Below are 20,700 nucleotides of genomic sequence, written 5' to 3'. Positions count from 1 at the left end.
TTGGCTACAAAAAGAAATGAGGGGGTTTCCCTGGTGGCTGAGGGGTGAAGAATTCGCCTGCCAGTGCAGGAGACATGGGTTTGATCCTTGATCTGTGAAGATTCCACATGCTGTGGAGCAACTAAGCCTGTGTGCCAGAACCACTGAGCCTGTGCTCCAGAGCTTGGGAGCCGCGACTACTGAGCCCATGTGCTACAGCCTGTGTTCCGCAACAAGAGAAGCCACTGAAATGAGAAGCCCTCGCACCATGTCTAGAGAAAAGCTCAAGCAGCAACAAAGGCCCAGCACAGCCAAAAGTGAATAAAAAAAGAAAGAAAGAAACCAAGTACTAGCACATACTATAACATAAACCTTGAAAATATTACGCTAAGTGAAAGAAATCAGTACAAAGAACCATATACTGGGTGATTCCATTTAGCTGAAATGTCTGGAAAAGGCAAATCTATTATGATAGTACATTAGCTGGTTTTTTTCGGGGGACAGGAGTAATGAGTACAGGGTTTCTTTCTGAGGTGATGAACGTGTTCCAACATTAGCTTGTGGTAATGGCTATACAACTATAATAAAAACCACTGCATTGCACACTTTTAAAGGGGAAGGCAGGATGAGAGGGATGGACGAGGTAATAGTAAAGAGTGTAAGGTTTCTTTATGGGGTATTGACAATGTTCTAAAGTCAACTGTGGTGATGGCCGAATAATTCTGTGAATATACTAAGGCCATCACTTTAAATGTAGGGCTTCCCCTGTGACTCAGCTGGTAAAGAATCTGCCTGCAGTGTGGGAAACCTGGGTTCAGTTCCTGGGTTGGGAAGATCCCCTAGAGAAGGGAAACATTACCCACTCCAGTATTCTGGCCTGGAGAATACAGTCCATGGGGTCATAAAGAGTTGGACACGGCTGAGTAACTTTCACTTTCATCACTTTAAATGGGTGAATAGTATAGTATGTGAGTTATGTCTCAACAGAGGTTTACCAAAAAATAAACAAAAACAATGTACTGATCAAGCTTAAAATTATCACCTCACTTTTCATATACTGGCTTATGTTTGTTTAAATAATAATACTACTATGGCAAATGCTATAATTATGCTTCATAGAATTCATTTTAATGGACAGAGAAATGCAGGTATGTTTTATTAGCAAAATTAAAATAGACTCAGGAGAATTCCCAGGTGGTCCAGTGGTTAGGACTCTACTCTGCACTTCCAATGCAGACCACTGAATAAACATGTTTTACATTTCTAATTTAAAACTCTGTGTTCAGTTTTCTGATTAAATTTTGATTTTGATAAGGCTGTTTTGGAAGACACACATGTCTTTACATACATATCAAATTCTATTGTAAACTGAGACTGTTCTGTAAGTAACCACAAGTCTGGTTTACTTGTGCAGAGTAAACCACTAATGAAGAGATGGTTATGTGTGTGCCGGATGCTTAGAAGTGAAAAGAATGTCAATTATTAGTTTATATTGGTCCCAGATAAACGAAACATTAATCTGTAGTTGGAAGGGACAATTTTTGGGTTTTCCTTTAAAAAGAAAAAGTTACTGATGAAGGATGCAGATGATCAAGAGAGAGACCCTTTAAGTAGGAAAAGCAGTCATGAGAGAATCCCACTGCTGTCATGCTCAACGGCTATATTGCTGACTTCTTTTGTTTCTACGCATCATTGAGAAAAAAAGAGACAGAACAGAAGAGGCAACCTAAATACAATGGTAACTCTGCAGGCAGAGACAATACCAGCAAAGGTAAGCTCAAGCCTGGCTAAAAGAGGAGGTGATTGCGTCTGGTTTCCCAGGAGTGTGAAAGGTGCAGGCTGCAGCTAACTCTAACATCTGGAAAACTTACCCAGCACCACAGTCACGGATCTGCCCGGGTTCTAACCCAGGTAAAAGACTAAGGGTGAGCTGTAAGAAGTGTTCTGCTCAAACTAAAGGATAATGTCAAGGTCACAATTAATAGTGACTAGAGAAGGAATCTAGGTGTCTATTTCTTTAAACTACTTAATACTTCTGTATGTTTTAATCAAGAGTTTCACTTCTGTGAAAACGAAAACACTGAGGTAATAACTTGGTTGGGAAATGTGCTGCTGCTGCTGCTGCTAAGTCACTTCAGTCGTGTCCGACTCTGTGCGACCCCATCCCTGGGATTCTCCAGGCAAGAACACTGGAGTGGGTTGCCATTTCCTTCTCCAGTGCATAAAAGTGAAAAGTGAAAAGTGAAGTCACTCAGTCATGTCTGACTCTTCACGACCCCATGGACTGCAGCCTACCAGGCTCCTCCGTCCATGGGATTTTCCAGGCAAGAGTACTGGAGTGGGGTGCCATTGCCTTCTCCGTGGGAAATGTGCTTATCTCTTCTTATTCAGTAAATCACCTCTCTAAGACCAAGTGAGGAGGTGACTGAGCCCTAACCAGTGGGCTCTATTGGCTAATATCCTAAGAAGCCCTGAGTGCTGACCTGAATCTGAGCAATTACACACCTCAGACACTGAACAAACTTTTACATTACTGCACAGAACCTAAACCCCTTTGATTTTCTTCAAAATTAATAAAATGCAGTGCTTACCAACAAAGGGTAGAAACAATGTAAAAGGGCAAAACATTTAAATTCATAGGTCTCTGTGCAGCAAAGAACGAAATATATTAATGACATTTTTGTACACCTTAAGTTTTATTGGAATAATATTTTAAAAAATTTTTTACCTTACAAAATCAATGCCAAAGGTCAAGGATATTATCAAATTATTAAGGGATAATTTAAAAAAATCTGAGGGGTAGAATTTGGTCCATTAATAAATTTAACTATGAGAGAAGCAGCAACTATTGTTACTTCTCAGTAAAAACTACACTGCTATTTAGAATTAGACTGGAACAATCTGACTCATGTTCTTTTGGGAAAAGTATGATACTGTAGCATCTTAAAAACCCAGGACTCTCATGACTTGCCAGTGTAGAGAAAGGCACATACTTTCCTCTGGGTCCTCACTGGCCAGGATGCTGCTGGAAAGGTCCTGCACGGCAGATCGCGACTCAGCCGTAGAGTGATGAGGCCCCAGGCGACTGTCTCTCTGGGCTTCCCACTCTTCGCTGAAGCCACCATCATCGCTCTCTGTCACTGGGTCTTGTGACTCACTTTCTGTGCCTTCAAGAAAAAGTGGATATTGCAGCTGTAAAACTTAGAAAATACTCTCTATACCTTTAAGAAAATTACACGGGAACAGTCATTTACCTGTCATTGTAACTAGGTGAGCTGGCTGGCCCCTAAACAACAAACCAAGGGTTATTTCATTGCCTGCTGGTTGCTTCCACAGCAGCCATTTCCCCCCTTATTTCCTGAGGGCAGAGTTGTGATTTATTTGGGTTTCCACCTCTCACCCATGACTCTGGTGGTAAATTCTGTTCAGTCCGAGCTAAGCGTGGTCACCCCACCCTTCCTCTTCCCAATGAACGCTCTAAGGCTGTGGGGCTGGTACCAGTCAATGTGTGGTGAGGCAAAATCTGCTGCAGAGTGGGGGACACTTGTTCACTCTTTATGTGACTCAAGGAAGACACAAGCAGCCCCTCTTTCCCCAGGATGTTGTCTTATCTGGATATGATGCCTGGCACTGCAGCTGTCATCTCGTGACCATGAGAAGCAGTGCGCTGAAGACCAAGCCCATATTTAAGGACGGTAGAGCAGGAAGGTGGGAAAGAACTTGGACCCCTGATAATTATTGAGTCATAAAATGAGCCAAGACTTTTGGTCACGTGAGAGAACATTTCCTCTGATCTTTGCAGCTGATGGCACTCGCTTACTGATGGCATCCACCACTGGCTTCAGTGACTAAGTTATAAAAGCAGACCACGACTAGAGGGTGGAGGATGGGAAGGAGCAAGGGAATTTTTTTATGGGCTAGTCATTTTGTTATCATGACCAGGTCTGACTGAAAACAGTGAGTATAACATGATCGTCTCCAGAACCTTCCATACGTCAAAAATAATTAAAATATATAAGTGAAGGTGATGATATTTTTTTCTCACTTATTTTATTTTTATACAAGTAATAGATGTTCAAATTTATTCATCTACCATGAATACATGAAGCTTGTACACTTCTTACTTGCATGGACTTTTTTTTGAGAGAGGTTCTAGCAATTTTGTATTTTTAATTTGTATTTTTTCCTTAACGAGGTCTCCATAAAACCTGAATCTTCTCTGAGCTTGTTTATAAAATCATAAAAGTATAATATTTAGAAATAAAAACAGCAGTCCCCCCCCCAAAAAAAAACCAACAAAACAGCAATCCCTGCCCTATCCTTCCTCACTCCTGATTCCCATCCTACTTCCAACCCCTTTGGCTGTTTATTTTGGCATTTACCTCCATAATTAATTATAAACAGCATGCTCATAGTGCTGGATCTTGATTTTTTTTTTTGTAAGGTACAGGCAACCCCTGAGTTCTATTATTTTTTCCTCTTACAGTCCTATACCCCTTTGTTCCAATCTAACTTCTAGTTCCTGTAACACGCTAGTTTTCAACTGGGGGTAGCACCTCCCTTACATGGGGTGGTTGGAAATAACTAGGATGCGGGGAGTTTTTGGTTACTGCAACCTCCAAGCCACTCTTGGCATTTAGTGGGTGAGTGAGGGGCCAGGCATGTTAAACATGTTGGATGGTGTGCAGAGAGGAGTCCACACAATGAAGAACACCCACCCAAAACACCAAGTGCACTCCCACTGAGTGAGTTCATCCAGCTCCTCCTCCTTTCAAGGTCCCTGCCCACGGTGCTTCCCCTTCTGAAAAGCTCTTCTACTCTTCAGCTGGCCATCTCCTATTATCACTTCCTCAGGGAAGCCTTCCTGACTTTCTAAAATAAATGAAAGTCCTCCACTATAGACTTTCATAGCAACTTACACTTCTCCTTTGTAGAGCTTATCAAAAACTGAATGAACTGTCTGTTGAACATGTGTGTCTCCCCAAATAGGCTATAAGCTCCACAGGAACAGGACTTCTGATTCAGTGCCCTATCCCCAGTGCCAAAAAATACTGGGCACATGGTCGGGTACTCAATCTACGTTTGTCAAAAGGATAAAATCTTGAGGTACAAAAACACACTCAAACTCATATACTTATATGCTCACAGGTAACCAATCTTTCCACTGTCTTTAGCTTAACACAATAACCAGATCTGGAGCAACTGTTTCTTCCACTTCTCACTTCTCTACCAGGTCTACGGCTGGTCTAATCCCAGCCTGATTTACTACCTCGGTCACTGCAGAATGGGCCAAATATCTTTGGGTCCCAAATACTAATTCCCAGCTGAAAGTGTCTTCCTCGCAGTTACTCAAATGCTAAATCAGCAGTTTTCTTATATCTATAAAATCTGAATTCTCCCTTTCCTGACGAACAGCATCTCAATTAAAGCCCTTTCACTAACTTTTATTTTGCCTTTGTTTTCTGCTTCCTCAAAGGTTAGTCCTGTTTTTCTTAAAAAAAAAAAAAAAAGTTTCCTTTCTTTTCGACTATTGATATCGGGCTGTTATTTTTCAACTCTTTCTAACTACAACTCCTCCTAACCTGTGTTTGCCTTAACATCTTCTGTAGTGTCCACAAGTGGAGCTTTCAATCTCCTATTCTAGGTCATTATTCTTATCCTCCTCCAGAAAGTCATGTCTATCTGGATATTTTATCTTCTTAGCATAAACATCACATCTCAAATCAAAGTATATTTAAGTTACCCTGACCTTGTCAGACAAGGAGCTCTCATTTTTACATGTTTGAAGATAGTGCTTATTGGACCTTTCTAAAATCATAGCCTCAACTTGAACATTTTCATACTAGTATTAATATGGTAGAAATTCTTAACCTAGGCCAATTGTCGGGTTTGGAGCATGTGAATTCAAGTATTTATCTGTGTTTGCTGGGTGTTACTACAGTTTCCAGGAGATTCTCAAAACAGTTCGTGACCAGTGAAAGTACTTAAAATCATCACTTCATAATTCATAAGATGACAATGATCCCCCAAATCAGGAAATAAAAACATAAAAGCCACCTACTTTGGGCATTGTAATTGGAGTTTTTGGATACCTTCCTTTGGGCTTCTGGGTCTCCTTCTGCCATATTCACCAACCATACCATTGTTGCTGTTGAGAAAGACAAAAATCCAGGTAAACACTGGGAGCATAGTAGGAAGGCTCACCAACAGAGAGCAGGCTGTTATTTCTCCACACAAATCAGAGAAACAACCAGAAGTAAATTCATATTAAAAATCACAAAATGTTCTCTTTGATTTTAGCAGATCAAAGAAAAAATTCTGAAACTGGATGTTTATTGTGGCTTTCAAACTGTAGCTGCTATAATAAAACTTTTCATTACCACTTACAGTCCCTGAAAAGTAACCAGAAGGAAAATTCTTTTTTACTATTGATATTGGGCTGTTATTTCTCAACTCTTTCTAACTACAACTCTTCCTAACCTGTGTTTGCCTTAACATTTTCTGTAGTGTCCACAGTGGGCCTTTCACTCTCCCAGCCTAGGTCATTATTCTTATTCTCCTCCAGAAAGTCATGTCTATCTGGAATATTTTATCTTCTTAGCATAAACATCACATCTCAAATCAAATTATATTTAAGTTACTCTGATCTTGTCAGACAAGGAGTTATCATTTTTACATGTTTGAAGATACAGCCTTTTGGACCTTTCTAAAATCACAGCCTCAACTTAAACATTTTCCACTGAAACAACTAGACTACTTAAATACCCTAAAATAGTGTGAATTAACTGATGAAAATTACTTATTGGAACTAAATCAGAGGACAAACAGGCTCTCAAAGCATCAAATGAATTATTATAATTCAAAAGATGCAAGTAAGTTCCCTTTATATTCTGTCTCACTTCAGGGATTTTCAATAATGCTAAACTGTGTTATACACAGGGAATAAGGAAACAAGGTTAAAAGCAATAAACATAAAGAGATAGTCAATTGCCTTCTATTCTCTATGTCCCTTCCACAAAATCACATATATATTAATATATTTACATAGATCTAGATATACACACACACCCCCTCATCACACTTTAATTAAGAGGCAATGTGAATACTCTAAAATGGTGCTTCTCTTACATACTGCAGGTATGATGAAACATGGAGGGGAATTTGGTAACCACTAACAAAACTACATGTACATTGACCCTCTGATCCAGCAGTAACACTTTTGGGAATTTATCCTGAAGATACACCAACAGTAATACAAAAATACATATAAGACATGTGCCATTCTGGGTGACAGCAGAAACCAAAACCCCACAGCAAACTCAGTTTAATCCATCCACTTGGCATCCATGTTTCTCTCGCATTTTGTCACTGATTCGATAATTCTATCTATCTGCCTAATACTCTAAGGCTTCTTGAATAACTTATGAAAGAAATACATAACCAAAGAGGATGAAAATCCTGTAATAGCTGCACTTTCTCATTCACCATAGCTTTGTAATTCTGAGGTCAGACAAGTTTCATCATAGGATAACTTGATCAGTCAATATCAGGTAGGCAGGCAATTCACTGTAACTAAACTCAAACCCAATGAAGAGGAAATATGGTGATCACCAGGGTTTACAAATTTCAGTAGCCTTCTTGGCAGCAAAGGCATAAAGTATTTATTTGATTTTCTTTCTTTATACAAGTATAGAAAGACAAAGCTGCAAATTCTTTCTATACTCGGTATAACTACAGAAATCAGGGGTCAGCAATCTTTTTCTGGAAAGGGCGAGAGAGTAAACATTTTGTGCTTGTGAGTCACATCTGGCCTCTGTCACATATTCTTCTTTGTTCTTTTCTTTTTCATTAACTCTTTATAAAGATGTAAAAACCATTCTTAGCTTACAGGGCTGTACAAAAACAGGCCACAGGCCAGATTTGGTTATGGGCAGGTTTGTTAACCCCTGATGTAAATTATCATGAGCAGAATATATACTTTTTGAATGAATTAATATTACTAAAGTAATACCTTAAAAACCCACTTTCCAATTTTTTTTGGCTTAACACCAAACGTCTTAGATCAACTGAAAAATAAGCAAATTAAAATTCAATATAATCTAAAAACTTCCCAAAGTGATATGAAAACAGAAAAATTTTACATAATGGTCAACCTCAAGCAATTGTTACCTTTGTATTTTGAAAAGCTACCAAAGAGGTGTGCCTCTTTTCCTGTCCAAATGAGGGACACAGAAAACAAAAACGCTTAGGCTTCCTGAGGGTAAGATCTTTTAGCATACTGAATACCCTTAACTGGGGAAGAGTATACAAATGCATCAAAGGACTGTATTTTTTTAAAAAACAAATAACTGGGAGAGCCAACGTAAAACTTTTTATATTCATGTATACATCCATTTCAGGGGGAAAGTACTGATTAATATTGCTGTTTTTGTATATTCTACTTTAAAAAAACACCTCTCAAGCTCAATGATTTATGAAATGCTCACTAAAGATTCAGTACTTCATGAGAACACTTTCTTGAACCTATTTAATTAACACAGGAGTTAAAGGTTTATGCTTATGCTTTCCCATGTATGTGGAATTACTGCAAAAATATCTCAGCATCAATTGTTATACAGATTCAAGTTTTAAAAAATATTATATATGGCAAACAGAATCCAACAACATATTAAAAAAATCATACACCATTACCAAGTGGGCTTTATCCCAGGAATGCAAGGATTCTTTAATATCCGCAAATCAATCAATGTAATACACCACATTAACAAATTGAAAGATAAAAACCATATGATTATCTCAATAGATGCAGAGAAAGCCTTTGACAAAAGTCAACACTCATTTATGATTAAAACTCTCCAAAAAGCAGGAATAGAAGGAACATACCTCAACATAATAAAAGCTATATATGACAAACCCACAGCAAGCATCACCCTCAATGGTGAAAAATTGAAAGCATTTCCCCTGAAATCAGGAACAAGACAAGGGTGCCCACTTTCACCACTACTATTCAACATAGTGTTGGAAGTTTTGGCCACAGCAATCAGAGCAGAAAAAGAAGTAAAAGGAATCCAGATAGGAAAAGAAGAAGTGAAACTCTCACTGTTTGCAGATGACATGATCCTCTACATAGAAAACCCTAAAGACTCTACCAGAAAATTACTAGAACTAATCAATGAATATAGTAAAGTTGCAGGATATAAAATTAACACGCAGAAATCCCTTGCATTCCTATACACTAACAATGAGAAAACAGAGAGGAAACCATACCATTCACCATTGCAACAAAAAGAATAAAATACTTAGGAGTATATCTACCTAAAGAAACAAAAGACCTATACATAGAAAACTATAAAACACTGATGAAAGAAATCAAAAAGGACACAAACAGATGGAGAAACATACCGTGTTCATGGATTGGAAGAATCAATATTATCAAAATGGCTATTCTACCCAAAGCAATCTATAGATTCAATGCAATCCCTATCAAGCTACCAACGGTATTTTTCACAGAACTAGAACAAATAATTTCACAATTTGTATGGAAATACAAAAAACCTCGAATAGCCAAAGTAATCTTGAGAAAGAAGAATGGAACTGGAGGAATCAACCTGCCTGACTTCAGACTCTACTACAAAGCCACAGTCATCAAGACAGTATGGTACTGGCACAAAGACAGAAATATAGATCAATGGAACAGAATAGAAAGCCCAGAGATAAATCCACGAACCTATGGACACCTTATCTTTGACAAAGGAGGCAAGGATATACAATGGACAAAAGACAACCTCTTTAACAAGTGGTGCTGGGAAAACTGGTCAACCACTTGTAAAAGAATGAAACTAGAACACTTTCTAACACCATACACAAAAATAAACTCCAAATGGATTAAAGATCTAAATGTAAGACCAGAAACTATAAAACTCCTAGAGGAGAACATAGGCAAAACACTCCCCGACATAAATCACAGCAAGATCCTCTATGACCCACCTCCCAGAATATTGGAAATAAAAGCAAAACTAAACAAATGGGACCTAATGAAACTTAAAAGCTTTTGCACTGCAAAGGAAACTATAAGTAAGGTGAAAAGACAGCCCTCAGATTGGGAGAAAATAATAGCAAATGAAGAAACAGACAAAGGATTAATCTCAAAAATATACAAACAACTCCTGCAGCTCAATTCCAGAAAAATAAATGACCCAATCAAAAAATGGGCCAAAGAACTAAACAGACATTTCTCCAAAGAAGACATACAGATGGCTAACAAACACATGAAAAGATGCTCAACATCACTCATTATCAGAGAAATGCAAATCAAAACCACAATGAGGTACCATTACACGCCAGTCAGGATGGCTGCTATCCAAAAGTCTACAAGCAATAAATGCTGGAGAGGGTGTGGAGAAAAGGGAACCCTCTTACACTGTTGGTGGGAATGCAAACTAGTACAGCCACTATGGAAACAGTGTGGAGATTTCTTAAAAAAACTGGAAATAGAACTGCCATATGACCCAGCAATACCACTTCTGGGCATACACACTGAGGAAACCAGAATTGAAAGAGTCATGTGCACCCCAATGCTCATCGCAGCACTGTTTATAATAGCCAGGACATGGAAGCAACCTAGATGCCCATCAGCAGATGAATGGATAAGGAAGCTGTGGTACATATACACCATGGAATATTACTCAGCCATTAAAAAGAATTCATTTGAATCAGTTCTAATGAGATGGATGAAACTGGAGCCCATTATACAGAGTGAAGTAAGCCAGAAAGATAAAGAACATTACAGCATACTAACACATATATATGGAATTTAGAAAGATGGTAACGATAACCCTATATGCAAAACAGAAAAAGAGACACAGAAGTACAGAACAGACTTTTGAACTCTGTGGGAGAAGGTGAGGGTGGGATGTTTCGAAAGAACAGCATGTATATTATCTATGGTGAAACAGATCACCAGCCCAGGTGGGATGCATGCGACAAGTGCTCGGGCCTGGTGCACTGGGAAGACCCAGAGGAATTGGGTGGAGAGGGAGGTGGCAGGGGGGATCGGGATGGGGAATACGTGTAACTCTATGGCTGATTAATATCAATGTATGACAAAACCCACTGAAATGTTGTGAAGTAATTAGCCTCCAACTAATAAAAATAAATAAATAAATAAATACACCAAAAAAAATAAATAAATAAAATAAAAAATATTATATATGAAAGATTTCTTAAAAAAGAGAGTACTTCCTTTTTCTGAGTATAAAATTAACATACAAGCTTAATGTCATGGCTAACTGAACAACCTTTTCACCCCTCTTGCATGGCCTGAGACTGGAATGCAGTTTTCTTCCTCCTAACCAGGGGCTCAGCTATGTGACTTGTTTCAACTGATGGTACATGGGCAGAGGAGACAGTGTGCTAATACTGAGCCTAGGTCTTAACAGGCCTGCTGCCCTCCTGTTCCTCCAAACACAAGAATATCACCTTCAGCTAAACTGCTGGTCCAAGGAGGAACGGGGAATACACCGAGCAGAGCTACCACAGCCAAGTCAGATCAGCCGAGCCAACTGATCGGCAGGTGATGGTGGTGAATAAGTAGTATTTGTAAGGCACTAAATTTGATCTGCAGGTGATAGTGAGTGAGTATTATCTGTGAGGGACTAAATTTTGAGGTGGTTTGTTACACAGCATTATTGCGGTACTAACAAGTAGATACAACAGCAGAACAATGCAAATTGCTAAAAGTAAGAAAACATTTAAAACTCACAATCCCTTCACTTTGACATTCACAATTAACTTTTTTAAAAATAATGGGTATCGCATTAATACTCTACAAGAAGTGAAAGGTATAAGGTAGAGAGTAAAGGCTGTCTCAATCTCTAAATCCCACTTTCCAGAGGTTAAACACTAGTATCTCATCAGTTCTGAAATGCATCATTGGGATTTTACACACACACATCCATACATATTTGGTCCTTTCCCCCACTCCTTCCATACGACATTGCATATATTGTTTTAAATCTTGCTTTTTGTATATATTAATATATAATCTTTGACATTAAAAAAAATCAGAAATACATAGAGTCATTTCTTTCTTTCAGAGTACAAATGGAATGGCTGCACAACTCTCCATTTTAGGAATGTACTATAATTATTTGAAAGTGTTCCCTTTTGATAGACATGAGTTATTTCCATTTATCTCTTAATAGAAGCATTGCTTCAGTGAACATACTTCTATACTTTTACAAGTATATTCCTTAGTCTAAATTCCTAGCATTCACTATTAACATTTGGTGTGACATTATACATGCACAAATATCAAATATATATATAGTAGATTTTAATTTCCAGGAATAACACAGAAGAAGCTTACACCCAACTGCTCATTAAGAGGAAAATGTTGATGCTCAAAGCCTTGTCTGTTCTTTTTGGCTGAAAAACACAGTAAGAATGTGGTAATACATTTATACTGGAAAAAAGGTAAGAGAAAGATTCTTGCATTTCAGACACAAGGTGTTCTAAAACTTTACCAAACTTCTCCTACTACAAGCACAATTCCCACCTTCTCCACGTCCCACAAATGACCTAACATTAAGGTCACAAGAATGATTTGAGGTCAACTAACACTGGAAGGGCTGAAGCTGAAGCTGCAACTCCAGTACTTTGGCCACCTCATGAGAAGAGTTGACTCATTGGAAAGGACCCTGATGCTGGGAGGGATTGGGGGCAGGAGGAGAAGGGGACGACAGAGGATGAGATGGCTGGATGGCATCACCAACTCGATGGACATGAGTTTGAGTAAACTCCGGGAGTTGGTGATGGACAGGGAGGCCTGGCGTGCTGTGATTCATGGGGTCACAAATGAATGCTCAGACACGACTGAGCGACTGAACTGACTGAACATGTGTTTCCAACTTAATCTCTCTCTATATCTCACTATCTTCTGCTTTTCTATCTTCCTTTTCCTTCCTCCAGGTTTCCCCTGGTGGTCCAGTGGTTAAGAACCCACCTTTCAATGCAGGAGACACAGGTTTGATCCCTAGTCCAAGAAAAGATTCCACATGCCATGGGACAACTAAACCCATGTGCCACAACTACTAAGCCCGCGCTCTTGAGCCTGTGTGCTGCAACTGCTGAGGCCTAGAGTCCGTGCTTCTCAATAAGAGAAGCCACCACAATTAGAGAGTAAGCCCTCACTCGCCACAACTACAGAAAGCCCACGCAAAGCAACATGGATAGAGTATAGCCGAAACAAAAAATTTAAAAGCACACATCCCTTGACCTAGCAATTCCATTTCTACAAATGTATGTATACAACAGTATTCACAAATTCTAAGTATTCGCTGCAAGTACTGTTTGCAATGGGAATGATCTAAATGGCCATCAATAAAAATACCCTTTACTGTATTTAAGAGAAAACTATGCAGATATTTCATGTATGCATGCTAAATCACTTCATTTGTGTCCGACTCTTTGTGCTCCCATGGAATGTAGCCCACCAGGCTCCTCTGTCCATGGGATTCTCCAAGGCAAGAATACTGGAGTGGGTTGCCATGCCCTCCACCAGGGGATCTTCCCAACCCAAAGAAGAAATCCATGTCTCTTACATCTCTTGCATTGGCAGGCGGGTTCTTTACAGCTTAGTACCACCTGGGAAGCCTGAAAAATGCTGATTTTCCCAATTTTCTGATATTTTCTTCTTTCCTTTACTATTCTCTCTTCATTTCTCACTCTCTAAACAGAGTAGTTGAGAAAGATGTATTCCTGGTGTCCTTTTTTCCTTTTATTTGAACCACTCATCTAATCCTACAGCTGCAACTACTACCTCTATATTGGTGTTCTTCAATTCTGCATCTCTATTACCAACCTTTTCCTCTGCACTGGTACTTCATTTATAAACTCATGATGGAAATTTCTCCCCGGATGGCTCACAGATCCTGCCAAGGAAATTAGATATGGGCCACAGGCAACACTACACAGACTTCTCAAGTAAGAAAAACTTCTCTTCTTCATCATCCTTCTTTTAGGCTTTAAACTTCTCTCACTCGTCACTAAGAACAACTGATACGACCCCCAAAAACTCTCACTGAGGCCTTTCCCTTGACTGTTATCATCATTCCATAATTCAGACGTTCATCATTTTTGATCTAGATCATGGCAATATTCACTTAGTTATGCTTCCCAGTATCTCAGTTCTCACTCTCTCCCATTCATCTTGCCCAAAGCTGCAAGCTTACAAAGGCACAGCTCTGATCACATTACTCTTCAAGAATCTTCTATGATTTCCAAGTATCATGAAGAGGATACAAAGATCTAAACCAGTCACTCAAAGCTATCCTGGATCTTGCCTGAAGTGCCTTTCCAAACTCATCTCCTAGTACTCTCCCCATTTTGTACTCCATGTTCTAGTCAACTTGAACACTTGAAACTTGAAAAAGATGCCCCACATTTACACTTCCAATGTGTGGGGCTTCCCTCATAGCTCAGTTGGTAAAGAATCTGCCTGCAATGCAGGAGACCTGGGTTCAATTCCTAGGTTGGGAAGATCCACTGGAGAAGGGATGGCTACCCACTCCAGTATTCTTGGGCTTCCCTTGTGGCTCAGCTGGTAAAGAATCCGCCTGCAATGCAGGAGACCTGGGTTCAATCCCTGGGTCCAAGCCATTCTTCGCAACAAGCCCACTTTTGAAATTGACTCTTCCATCTGTGCTTGCCAAAATCCAACCCACTCTTAAAAGGGTCAATCCAAATGCTATCTCTTCAATGAAGCCTTCCATGATTCTCCATTCAGATTTTCCCTGTTTTGAGCTCTTTTTGCACTTCCTATTCCTTCTGAATCTAACAGTCTGCCTTGAATGCTGTTTATCTATTTGTCTTATCTCACTTCTAAATTGTAAGCAAGGGAATACCCCGGCAGTCCGGTGGTTAGGAATCCATGCTTTCACTGCCAAGGTTGTGGGTTCAATCCCTGGTCAGGGAACTAAGATCCTACAAATCACCTGACACAGTCAAAAAAAAAAGAAAAAAAAAAGTAAGCAAATGCACTCTGAGGGAAAGCAAAGCATCTTAACCATCTTTATATCCTCCACAGTGCTCTGTGGGAGCAGATCAGGTCAATGACCAATAAATACATACTGAAAGATTTGGAAGAGTATGACTCTACAACAAACTGAACACAAAGGCCAACCCAAACTGAAGGAACAGTATGATTCTTTCAACATACTAGTGTGAGAGCTGCCTACAATATACGTATATAACAAATGTTCAATACTTGTTAACTATTTCTTCTGTCGCCACACACACTGAAAACTCTCTTCAATCAATGTCAGAAGATAATAATTTGCAAGGAAACAGAGATCTGCAGGAGTCCCATCAATGCTATGCATTTAAGGTAAGAAAAAGTACCGTGATAATGATCATAATTACATGCATTTGAATCTTTATAAATTCTAAATTGTTTATTAATTCAACATCATTCTGAAATACTTACAAGAGTAAATAAGAGCTGGGAAGAGAGTTTCATTTCTCTCCTGAGCTGTTTCAACCAGCATACGAAGCGGGCCTTTTGGACACAAAACAGCCACTAAATCTAGAAAAAGAAAAATAGAAATGATATCTGAAAAATGTATTGGCTAAACTTGTAAATGACTGTGTTAGGGAAGAATTAACCAATTGAAAAGGTTTAATTTTTTTTCTACAAGAAAGATATTGAATGAATATGAAATAAGCAGCAGGTAAGCTGATGGGGGAGGGAGGCAGAGATGATCTAAACAAAATACACACCACACAGAGATCTTTGCTTTTGGTTTGCTTGCTATTTGGTTAGTTTACAGTGTATTTTGGGTTCTAGGAATAAGTCTTCCCAATTTTAAAGAAAACAGGCAGAAATAATCACAAGACAGAATTATTCTAGAGCAGTTGTCAATTTCCAATAAGCAGAAATAAGGACAAGCCATTTACTTCCAAACTAAACATAACTATGAACCACAAACTGGTTTTACACCTTAGGAGGGATTTAATAGAAAGGATATGACTGAACTTTTTCAAAATATGAAGAACAGAGTAGAAAAGATGCATCTCCTCTTCTTTTTTTTTGGTATCAGGAGTGGGATCCTCTCTTTTTCTGAAAACAGTATATGTACTACTTAGGAATACTTGAAATAAAAGGGCAGTAAATTTAAACAAAATAACTAATAAACCTCTGTGTGAGAATGTTTAGCATTTCTCCAGTTCTCCTGTCAAAAGCACTTCACAAGTATTTAGGTCTCAGAATACATGTGGTGCTAAAAAGTGTCTTACAAAAACTGCAACTCAAAACAAGGAAGCAATTATGCATAAATTATTCTTATTGCTACCACTTTCTCTTCTTCAACAACTGCAATTTTTTCTTACATTTACTGTGTCATGAAAATTCAGAACATAAAAAAAAAAAAGAAAATTCAGAATATAGAAACACAGAAAATAACTTCAAACATTTAAAATGTAAAACACGTATAGGTAAATTTGTAAACGAAGATTTGATCACTTGCATTGACATCACTATCATTCAGATGCATTTAAATAATAAATCTCACACTTTCAAGTGGTCATATCTTCTTGTACACTACTACTACCACTGCCATAATAAAACATACAAATGCACAGAAATCTCTAGTCTCACTGTTTCTACTTTGATTTGTTGGGATGAGAAAAGGGGAATTTGCCATGCTCTGAAATAATGAGATTTTCAACCTGTTTCAACCTTTAGTGTCCTGTAACTGTCTTGGTTTTTCAACACACTTCTTCATATAGAAATGCTAAATGATAAACCTTTATTTTTAGAGCAATTAACTTAATTTTGTTTTGAAAGCTTTAGAACAACCTTTTTGACAAACTGAAATATCTTGAGATCTTATGAAAATGGAATTATGAATCATTACTCTAAATATTAGATACAAAAGTCTCTTATTTCAGAGGAACTCAAAAGTCTGTACAGATAATTTGTATATGTATATAAGAAACAGAGGGCTGATGGGCAGAAACAGTGTATTGCAGTAGAAAGAATATGGGACTTAGGACTCAGATTCTAGATCAAATGGTGTAAACTTTGGCAACTACTTTACCTCTACAAACTTCAGGCTTTTAGCAGTGAAACAAATGCAACAAGCTTGCTTACTTCACAAGATTATATATTTTTGAGGAACGGCTAATACTTACTGGTAGATACTGTATACATTTACTGTATGTATTGTTCAATTTAATCTTCATAACTAAGACTCCACTGTTGAATGTGGTGTGTCTGCAGTAACATAGCCAATAAATTACAGGAGTAAAAGAGTCTGGATTTGAATCCAGGCAGTCTGTCACCAGAAATGGCTTTTTTAAATATCAAAAACGGAATCAGATTCTTCATGATGATTCACCTCTGATGTTTCATTTATTAAGTTTTAACTTGCTCTAGTATGTCATAATGGTGCCCTGTGAGGCCTACATCATAAGACTGTAAGGGAGGTGAAAGTTACCCTGCACACCTTGTTCAAGAGCTCAGCACTGTATATTTAGAAGTGAAACAGTCATGAAACAATGTCTGGAACTCCAAATTGAGGTCTGCATTGTGGATTTAATATGTTTAGAGACATGTATAACTTTGATTTCTATTTTTGGAATCTGTGAAACAAGAGATTGTCTCAGTTACTCTGCCTAAAGAGGGAAACCTTGGATATGTAACTGCTGTTGTTACCACTAGCAGAACCAGGTTGCTAGACTACTGGCAAAGTCTCAAGGGTCTGTAAAAACGCACAAATAGGCCAAAATAGGATGGCTGCCTAAAGTTCAGCTAACTTGGATCCCATTCTTTGATCAAGGATGCCTGGATTAAGACATGAAAAGCACAGCTCTCCAGTGAGCTCCATCACACGTAGCTCTGCTGCTGTCCATAAAGGGTACAAACTCCCACCGCTGTTTGTTCACTCATTTGATCCCAAAGGGCTCCTGACGTCATTTATGTCAGTGGTAGCAATGGGATTTGAATCTAAGTCTTACAACCAGAAGTCAATGATGGATCCTTTCATTAACTCACCACTGAATTAAACTGGAGGCAATAATAAAACATTTTTAAAGGACTCAACTTCCAAAGATTTGAAATCTTTGTATGAAAAAGATATTATAGCTAGCTGATTATTTACTAAAAAGTTATGGGATATTACTGTTATTTTCCCTAAGTCAAGATAACTAGAAGAGGAAGGAAAACACACCAGGAGGTATTTCTGTGATGAACAAAATGTCAGTCTCGGGTTTTACCATATACTGAAATCACAGCCAAGATGAGCCAGGCGGTCCATTCTGGGAGGTACTTGATAAATACCAGGGCCATGAGGGCACTGATCATAATGAGATATGCCTGCTGGAGTCTCAGTGGACCTTTCCAATGAATGGCGATCATTCCCACCACACCAAAATTCCAGATCAGAAGAGCAACCGAAATGTAGTCCATGGCAACATTATAGGTTTTAAACACTTCCCTGAAAAAAATTAAACAGATATTTGTATCACTCATAAAAACAGGAAACAAGTATCACAGCCACAGCTGTAAAAATAAGTACAAAAACTAAAAAGAAAAAAAAAAGGCCATATAACACCCAAAATGCTATTCTGTACTTCAGGAAATCCTTGTAGTATCTGAAATCAGAAAAAAAATGAAACGTGCAAAATAAAGTTTGGAGCTTAGGACATATGATATTATTTTCATAAAATTAAATTTAGTGCATCCATTTAATATATGCATTTTATACATATATTTATACACAAAACATGGAATATAGGCATGACATATTGCTGCCTGAAAAAAAAAACCATGATCTCATTTACGTGAAATAGTGTATGAGAAGAGAGAGCAAGAGATCAATATAGTAATTCCTGAAAAGATGCAGGACTTAGCTTTAGATGACGGGAGTTTGAAATTTTTTAACTTTTCTTCTTTTCACAATGAATGTTTAGCATTTTTATCATGAAGAAAACACTATTTTAATTTGGTGGGAGGAAACTCCATTTTAAAATAAAGAGATACAAATACAGAAGACAGGTAACTGAGGAGAAACAAGGCAGTCATTTAAGTGCAAACTTTAGATTCTGGAGACTATGCAGAAAGATGATCTTTCTATTTAAAAATTTCAAAGCAAATGTTGAAATAGCTGGACAATGCAGCTATTCACAGTAAGTATTTTAGATATCACAGCACTTAAAACAAAAACCAATAAATTCCTAACTATCGTTAACTGTGGAAAATTCTTCAAGAGATGGGAATACCAGACGACCTGACCTGCCTCTGGAGAAGTCTGCACGCAGGTAAAGAAGTAACAGTTAGAACTGGACATGGAACAACAGACTGGTTCCAAATCACGAAAGGAGTACGTCAAGGCTGTATATTGTCACCCTGCTTTTTATGCAGAGTACATCATGAGAAACGCTGGGCTGGATGAAGCACAAACTGGAATCAAGGTTGTCAGAAGAATTATCAATAACCTCAGGTATGCAGATGACACCACCCTTATGGCAGAAAGTGAAGAAGAACTGAAAAGCCTCCTGATGAAAGTGAAAGAGGAGAGTGAAAAAGTTGGCTTAAAGTTCAACATCCAGAAAACTAAGATCAAGGCATCTGGTCCCATTATTCAGGGAAAATAGATGGGGAAGCAATGGAAACTGTGACAGACTTTATTTTTTTGGGCTCCAAAATCACTGAAGATGGCGAATGCTGCCATGAAATTAAAAGACACTTGCTCCTTGGAAGAAAAGTTATGACCAACCTAGACAGCATATTAAAAAGCACAGACATTACTTTGCCAACAAAGGTCCGTCTAGTCAAAGCTATGGTTTTTCCAGTAGTCACGTATGGATGTGAGAGTTGGACCATAAAGAAATCTGAGCGCCGAAGAATTGATGCTTTTGAACTGTGGTGCTGGAGAAGACTCTTGAGAGTCCCCTGGACAGCAAGGAGATCCAACCAATCCATCCTAAAGGAGATCAGTCCTGAGTGTTCATTGGAAGGACTGATATTGAAGTTGAAACTCCAATACTTTGGCCACCTGATGCAAAGAACTGACTCATTTGAAAAGACCCTGATGCTGGGAAAGATTGAGGGCAGGAGGAGAAGGGGACGACAGAGGATGAGATGGTTGGATGGCATCACCAACTCAATGGACATGAGTCTGGGTAAACTCTGGGAGTTGGTGATGGACAGGGAGGCCTGGCGTGCTGCAGTCCATGGGGTCGCAAAACGTCGGACATGACTGAGCAACTGAACTGAACTGAGTTATTCTTTGGCATCAATAAACAGGAGTGGTCTATGGTTTCCTTTTTGTTGATTATTTATGGGGTTTTGGTATAAATATTACTCTGGCTTCTTAAGAATCTGGAAGCTTTTCTGCTTTTCCTATGTCCTGGAACAGTTAAAATAGTATTAGAATTATCCATTCCTTAAAGGTTTAATAGAATTTTCCTATGAAATTATTTGAGCCTGGTATTATTGTTATTAGAGGTGGATAAGAACCTCTTCAACAACTTTCTGTATTTTTTTCTTTGCTCTACTTAGATTTTCTATCACTTCAGTGGTCAGTATTGGCAATTAGCTTTTTCTGAGAAAATCATCTATTTCATAGAGATTCTTACACTGATTTCTTTCTTTGGTCTATGGTCATTCTCCCTGCCTCTACCAAAGAATTGACTCTTCAGTTTATTTTTTACTTTTAATGT

The 20,700-nt window shown here is 38.4% G+C and overlaps 1 protein-coding gene across 3 annotated transcripts in view; it reads right to left on the bottom strand.

The window, feature by feature from the left end:
• Positions 1-20,700, bottom strand: part of PSEN1 (presenilin 1) — a 70,567-nt gene that overhangs the window by 8,315 nt on the left and 41,552 nt on the right. For all 3 annotated transcript variants that reach the window (XM_043472473.1, XM_043472476.1, XM_043472475.1), the window contains exons 7-10: positions 18,253-18,473; positions 15,464-15,562; positions 6,041-6,127; positions 2,973-3,146 (exon numbers count right to left, since the gene is read on the bottom strand). In XM_043472473.1, coding sequence (XP_043328408.1) covers positions 2,973-3,146; positions 6,041-6,127; positions 15,464-15,562; positions 18,253-18,473 — 581 coding nt within the window. The remainder of the gene's footprint in view (positions 1-2,972; positions 3,147-6,040; positions 6,128-15,463; positions 15,563-18,252; positions 18,474-20,700) is intronic.

This window comes from Cervus canadensis, chromosome 6 (genome assembly GCF_019320065.1).
Source record: "Cervus canadensis isolate Bull #8, Minnesota chromosome 6, ASM1932006v1, whole genome shotgun sequence".
Taxonomy (NCBI): domain Eukaryota; kingdom Metazoa; phylum Chordata; class Mammalia; order Artiodactyla; family Cervidae; genus Cervus; species Cervus canadensis.
The sequence above is the reverse complement of the archived record's forward strand: the minus strand, read 5'-3'. Positions and strand labels throughout refer to the sequence as shown.